This window comes from Myotis davidii, unplaced genomic scaffold, assembly GCF_000327345.1.
Source record: "Myotis davidii unplaced genomic scaffold, ASM32734v1 scaffold545, whole genome shotgun sequence".
In the NCBI taxonomy this organism is placed as follows: Eukaryota; Metazoa; Chordata; class Mammalia; order Chiroptera; family Vespertilionidae; genus Myotis; species Myotis davidii.
Window position 1 is genome coordinate 1,305,345 of NW_006296634.1, and position 6,648 is coordinate 1,311,992.

At 59.6% G+C, this 6,648-nt stretch overlaps 2 protein-coding genes across 2 annotated transcripts; both read left to right on the plus strand.

The window, feature by feature from the left end:
* Nucleotides 1–2: 2 nt before the first annotated feature.
* Nucleotides 3–3,636, plus strand: PROB1 (proline-rich basic protein 1; the record flags this gene model as incomplete). Its single annotated transcript, XM_006772482.2, has 1 exon — nucleotides 3–3,636. A coding segment is annotated over one exon (2,151 nt), but the record flags the coding sequence as incomplete, so codon positions are not given.
* A 661-nt stretch (nucleotides 3,637–4,297) lies between these two features.
* Nucleotides 4,298–6,432, plus strand: MZB1 (marginal zone B and B1 cell specific protein). The gene is made up of 4 exons (XM_006772444.2): nucleotides 4,298–4,596; nucleotides 5,389–5,507; nucleotides 5,859–5,969; nucleotides 6,065–6,432. The coding sequence occupies exons 1-4, from the start codon at nucleotides 4,393–4,395 to the stop codon at nucleotides 6,219–6,221; spliced, it is 591 nt and encodes a 196-aa protein (XP_006772507.1). The 5' UTR covers nucleotides 4,298–4,392; the 3' UTR covers nucleotides 6,222–6,432.
* Nucleotides 6,433–6,648: the final 216 nt, after the last annotated feature.

A 6,648-nucleotide genomic window follows, 5' to 3' on the forward strand; every position in this document is an offset into this window, starting at 1 on the left:
TGCACTATAGTTCAGCCCCTGCCCGGGCCCCCCGGCCCTGGCCCAGCCTCCGCGAACGCGCGATTCGTCGTGACAAGCCCGCGCCCGGGACTGAGCCACTGGGCCCGGTTAGTTCAAGCATCTTCCTGCAATCCGGGGAGAAGACCCAAGAAGCGCACAACCAGGAACTCAAAGCGAGGTTCCCAGGAGACGCTCCGGAGCGAACCGTTCTGAGGCCTTTCGAGTCCAGGGACCCTTGGGAAGTCCCGAGTAAGGTTGTGAGGCCAAGGAGCTCATCCCCGCCGAGGCCGGCTCCCAATGGAGCCCTGCAGAGTTCTCTCGGCCCGCCCCCCCGGAACCTGTCCCCGCGGAGTCCCGCCGCTCCGAGGATGAGTAGTCCCTCCTCCCCGAAGGAATCCTCCGCGTGGGAAAATCAGGATCTCACCGTCGAGGAAACCGTCAGCAGGAGGAGCCCTTCCCCTGCGACCCTTTCCCAGTGGAACCCGGGTGCTGCCAAGGCAAGAAGCCCATCCCCTGAAGCTCCTTCGCCGTGGGAGGTTCAGCACCCCACAATCGGAGCTACCATCGAGGGCAATAGCAGCCCGCCCCTGCCGGCCGTGTCCTCATGGGAGGCTCCAGATCGTCCTACGGGGCCGTGGAGTCCATCTCCCCAAGAGAGGTGGGGTCCCAAAATGCAGGGCTCCTCGATAGCCTCTCCGCAGGAAGCTCTGAATGGCGCAGTCCAGGGGGAGCCGGCGCCGCCTACACCGCCCGCACCCAGGACTCCGGAGCTAACAGAGGCGCAGAGTCCCTCCGCACCGGACGTGCGGGATCTTGCCTTCCAAGACAGTCAACCGTTGCCAGAGGTGGCTGCAGCCGCGCTGCCCCTCAGTCGCCTCATGGGCACCATGGATTCGGATGCGCCCCCGGAAGCCTTGGGCCCTGGACCCGCGGCCTCCGGACGCCCGCGCGTGGCTATTCCGCGGCCCCGTGACATGCGCAAGATGGTGAAGACCACGTACGCGCCGAGCTTCCCGGCGGAAACCCCCGGCTCAGGGCTGCTAGCGCCGCCTGCGGATCCCCGCCCTGAGAAGGGTGGTGCATCCAAGACGCAGGAGCTCCAGGCGCTGGGGACCCCCGCCCCCGCTCACTACACTTCCGTTTATCTCAAGGATTTTCTGCCTGTCGTGTCGCACCCCTACGAGCCTCCAGAGCCACCCCCCAACACAAACCCCCGGGACGCTTCGCAGCCCAACGGGGTCCTGCGGCGGAGGGCAGAGAACAGCACGGCAAAACCCTTTGCGCGCACTGAGATCCGCCTGCCTGGTGCCTTGGCCTTGGGCCACGGACTGACGGAAACCCGGGGAGTCCTGGTGCGCGGTCCTGCAGGAGAGAACCGAGTTATGGAGGCCCAGCGCCTCGTCTCCGAAGGCGAGGGTCCGATCAGCCCGTTAGGTGGAGCTCTCCCCTTACCCCAGCGGTCGTCCGTAGGACCAGCAGGGCCCCCTCCAGCCGGCCCATCCCGCCTCAGCTCCCCTCAGGCGCACCCTAGCTCGAGCCCTGGGAGAGCACCCACATTGGAGCCTCCCGCTTCTGTCCCCGAGCCTGCCACTGCCGTCCAGTCGCCCCACCCGCGGGAGCCCCAGGCATTGGCGGGCAGAATGGCCCCGCCCCAGCCCCGCGCTGCATCGGCACCTCCTATGGACCGGTCCCTGGAAGGCCCCTCCCAAGGGGCACGCAGGCCACCCGGGGCCGCGAACACGGGGAAGGTCCTGGTGGACCCCGAGAGCGGCCGCTACTACTTTGTGGAGGCGCCGCGGCAGCCTCGGCTACGGCTGCTCTTTGACCCCGAGAGCGGGCAGTACGTGGAGGTGTTTTTGCCGCCCTCGCCCCCGGGGCCACCCCGCCGCATCTACACCCCGCTGGCCCTGAGTCCCGGCCTTTACCCGCCCGCTTATGGGCCTATCCCCGGCCTCTCACTGCCACCATCCCCAGGCCCGCCAGCCTACAGCGGCGCCCAGCTACCCTGGGCTTCCGAGGCGGGGCCGCTGGAGAGGATGTACTACCTTCCAGTGAGTGGGACCCCCAGCCCCGCACCTCCTCTGCTCCTCTGCGCTCCTCCCACCGGCGTGGGTCCCGCCCAGGCTGGCAAGAGCTCCTTATTCCCTGTGTGAGGCCCCAGGGCCTGATCCCCATGGTGTTGGGGCCTGCCTATGGCTTTTAAGGTTCAGGCATCCAGTCCCCTGCCCTTCTTTTCTTCTGTCACCTTTTTTACCCAGCTCATTGAATCCTGAGACCGGAAGTTATCTTCAGAGAATGTATCTGGGACCCCGAGGGGCTGATGGAACTGGATCTCAGGAAGTGACTGCCTGCCTTCTACAACCTTGTATACCCCTTCCCCAAGCATTCCCATGAGTGTGGTGTGTTTGTGTGTGTATGTGTGTGTAAAAGTGAGGCGTCTCAGGATTTGTCCCCAAGAACTGACCTGAAGGGTTGTTGGGGTTCCCTAGGAGCAGCAGGGGACCGGGCTGCCCCCAGAAGTAGTAGCTGTCTGCCCCTCCCTGAAAGGTGGGCCCAGGTGAGGTGGAGCAGGCTAGTGAGCACCCGCGGGCTGGAGGGAGAAGGACTCTGGCTGTCAAGTCTGCTATTCTTTGGAAGAGGATCTAAGCCTTGGCCTGGGAGGCTGTAGCTAGTGCAGCCAGGCCAGGCTGTACCTGAGAAAGGGAGCTGTGGGGACAAGCAGGTGAAGGTGGAGCAGGGAAGTCATATAGGAGGGGCTGTGGAGGGTCAGCCTGGGATATGGGGGTAGTGGAGGGAGGTGGGGAAGTGACTGTAGTCCCTAGCTGGGAGCTCCGCCCTTTATTCTCCTCTCAACCCTAGCCTCTGACTTGGCTTCTCTAAGCCCTCAGAGCTAAGCTGGCTCTTCCTGGGGCCAGGAATGGGGGCTTCAGTCATTCCCATCCTGGGTAGGGAGCAGATGGAGCGAGTCATCAGGAAGGACTTATAAGCAAGGAGAATGGTTGAGCTATTGTCCCAGAGGAGCCTCTTGACCCCTCTGGGTGGGGTAGAGGGTTGGTTAGGGCTGGCAGTAGAAAGGGTGCCCCTGTATGGGGCAGGCCAGAGAAACTTGGACCCCTCAGCTGGTTTTACTCCCCCAGTAGCAGATGTGGCACCCCTGCCCAGAGAGCTGCTGGCTATGCAGGCTGGTCACAGCACAGTAAGGGACAGGGCCAGAGCGTGTGTTCCCATTGCCCTGAGATTCCAAGAGCCTCTGAGGAAGGCAGAGGAAGATGCATGGAGTGAGTGGGAGGTGCTTTGTATGGGTTCTGTGTGAAATTCTAAGCTTGAAGTGTGCCTGGGCCTTGCTGGACAAGTATGTGATGTGCTGAGTTTGGGGAAGAAGAGTGGCCATTAGAAGCAGTGTTAGGGATGGAAATGGATGCCTTAAGTTCCATGCCCCTGGGGGGCCTGGGTCCTTTGGAGTCCCTACCCACCTGCCTTGAACTAGAAGCTGACTGGGAGAACTATGAGCCAGAAAAACCTGGACATCTTTTTATAGTTGGAGATGCTGTTTCCAATAACATGGAGGGCCCTGGGCTCGTCACCTCATCCTGGTGAGCAATAAATCACTGGCCCAATGAGCTATGATGGCTAGAACAACTGGTGTAAGGTGTCTGATTTCCTGCTGTGGCCCTTTAACACCCCTACAATGCCCTTTCATGCCCAGGTACAGCCTGGGTCTAGTGAACCATAAGGCTCAGGGAAGAAGACCATGAGTGTCTTTCATACACAGTGGTGTCCCTACCTCAGTGAATTTGCCTCCCAGGAAGGGACCCTTAGGCTGGCATCATTCCTCCTGGTGGCTGAGTGGCCAATGGGCTTTGGGGTCAATCAGGCCTGGGTTCCAATTTCAGCATGGCCCCTCTAGGTATGTGGCCTTGGATTTGTCACTTCTCTCTGAGCCTTTGTGTCCTTGGGGGCAGACTAAAGAGGACAGTAACCAACCACTTCCTCCCCCAAGGTATTCAGCACAGTACCTGCCCTGCGGCCAGATTCCAGGCTTGGGAGATATTAGCCCCCATGTGTCCTTGCCCAGGCCCAGCCACTCTCCTTGCCTCATTGTTCTCTACCTGTGAAATGGAGCTAAGTTGGCGGGAGCTGGGGTCCCACCAGAGGAGATGCACATGTGGTGTCTCCTGGGGGAAGGGAGAAATGGGAGGGGTGAGGTGTCAGTTCCCCATTGGTCTGGGTCTTGGGTGTGGGGCAGGACCCGTCCTAAACAAAATGATGTTTTGATCCCCACCTATGGGAGAAATGGGAGGGGTGAGGTGTCAGTTCCCCATTGGTCTGGGTCAGGGTTCTGGGGAGGTCCCCACTGCACACACAAGTACATTTACATCCCAACCACAGCCCATGCTCACTGAGCCGGCTCCAGAAACCATGAGGCTGTCACTGCCACTGCTCCTGCTGCTACTGGGGGCTTGGGCTATCCCAGGGGGCCTTGGGAATAGGGCTTCGCTCACAGCCACTGCCCCAGAGCTGGACGATGAGGAGAAGTATTCAGCTCATATGCCTGCTCACCTTCGCTGTGATGCCTGCAAGGCGGTGGCCTACCAGGTGAGTCCCTTCCCCCAGCAGTTCCCCTGCCCAGTCCTCCTCAAATCAGAACCCTCCATCTACCTCAGATTCCACCACTGGCCTTTGATCTATCTCCAAACCCCTACCCCCAGGCATCCAGCTAGACTCAGCCTTCCATGATATTGCCATCTTCATCTCCAGGCCTCAGTTTACTCATCTGTCTGCCCAACAGAGACCGGACGATCTGGGACACCCCATAGTATCTTGAGACTCCAGGGAGTCACCAGTTTGTCATCTCAGACTCCTCCCTTTCCAGGCCCATCCTCAGGCCTGGACTCCTTCCTAAAATATGACGGCGGAGCACTGGTATATGTGTGCATGTGCTGAGTGTATGAATATATGAGTATGTGTGTGTCTGAGTTCACACACAAACTTGTCAAATGCGCCTGAGTACCTATGAGTACTCATGTCATTGAAGAGTGGACTATGGTTTGGTTTGGTTTGGTTTTCTTTCCTTGTGTTTGTGGTTTAAAATGCATTTGTGGATGGGCAGGTGTGCCCTGGGGGAGAGACCCCTGTGCCTAAGCCTAACGGTCCACCTCAGCATTTCCCACCCACCCACTGGGTCCCAGGAAAGTGATCCTGCCTCAGCTGGCCAGGCCCCAGCATTTAGGACCCGGGGGAAGAGCCTGAGGCCTGCTTCACAGGTGCTTCCTGCTCAAAAACCTCCCTTGGCCACCTCACTCTCCCCGGAAGGCCCAGGTTTCTATCCTCCCCTCCCCCACACTGAGCAGTCCCTAAGCCCTGACTCTCAACCCCTCCTTGTTCCAGATGTGGCAACATCTGGCAAAGGCAGAGGCCAAGCTTCACACCCCTGGGGGGCGTCAGGAGCTGAGTGAGTCGGTATATACAGACGTCCTGGAACAGAGCTGCTCCCAGACCTGGCAGGAGTGAGTTGAAAATCCGGTCCCTACCTTCCTCCTCCCGGGGCAGGGCTTGGTGGGTGGAGGTCCCCACTCGCCCACTCATACCACACACATTCTCCACCAGGGCTCTGGTTCAAGGTAGGGGGCTGGTTGGGACCAAGTCTGAGCTCTAGAGCTAGGAGCAAGTAGAAGGGTAGGTGGCCAAGGGACAAGTTCATGGTCCAGGAGCTTCCCCTCTCTGGTCCTCTATTTTCCATCGGGGAGGATCAGAATCTGGGCACTGAACTCAGCAAAGGCCCAGTGTGCCCAGTTTCTTGTGGAGACAGGTCCCCACTGGCCAGGCTCTCACTAATGCTGTGTCCTCACTGCCTCCAGCTACGGGGTCCGAGAAGTGAACCAGGTGAAACATCTCATGGGCCCAGGACTTAGCCATGGGCCAGAGCCAAGCGTCAGCGTGATGATCACAGGGGGCCCCTGGCCCACCAGGTAGGATGGAGGGTGGGGGTGAGATGGAATCCTTGGGACCTTAGTCTGCCCCCCGTGGGCCGGCAGAGTTTGAAGCTCCAGTTGGACTCCCCTAGGCTCTCCAGGACATGTTTGCACTACCTGGGGGAGTTTGGAGAAGACCAGATCTATGAAGCCCATCAACAAGGCCAAGGGGCTCTGAAGGCATTGCTGTGTGGAGGCCCCCGTGGAGTCTGCCCAAAGGAGGCACCAGGCACAAGGGCAGAGCTCTAGTCCAGCTCCTGCTTCCCCTTTGTGGTCAGCCCCTGAAGACAGAGGGAGCTTCTTCGGGATCTGTCCCCCTCCTTTCTGCAAGGCTGCTGAGGACAAGGAGAACTTGCTCACTAGGCTGCCACTCTCTCCTCCTCCAGCTTTGGGGCACTGGGGCCTGGGCGAGGGGCCAAGGCCTTCCCCTCTGGACTCAAATAAAACTCAGTGACCTCAATTCCTTCTCTCTGCAAAATGTGCTTGGGGGGCTGGGAGGACAGATATGGGTGTTTCTGCTGATGTTGCTCCTGGAGAGGGCCAAATACACATCCCTGCAAATTTCCCAGAAGTAAGTGAGATCTGTCCTGGTTAGAAATGTCAGTGAGCAGTCAAAGATATACAGATCCAGTGATGTGAATGGGAAACCCCAGCTCCATCATGAGAAAGAAGAACC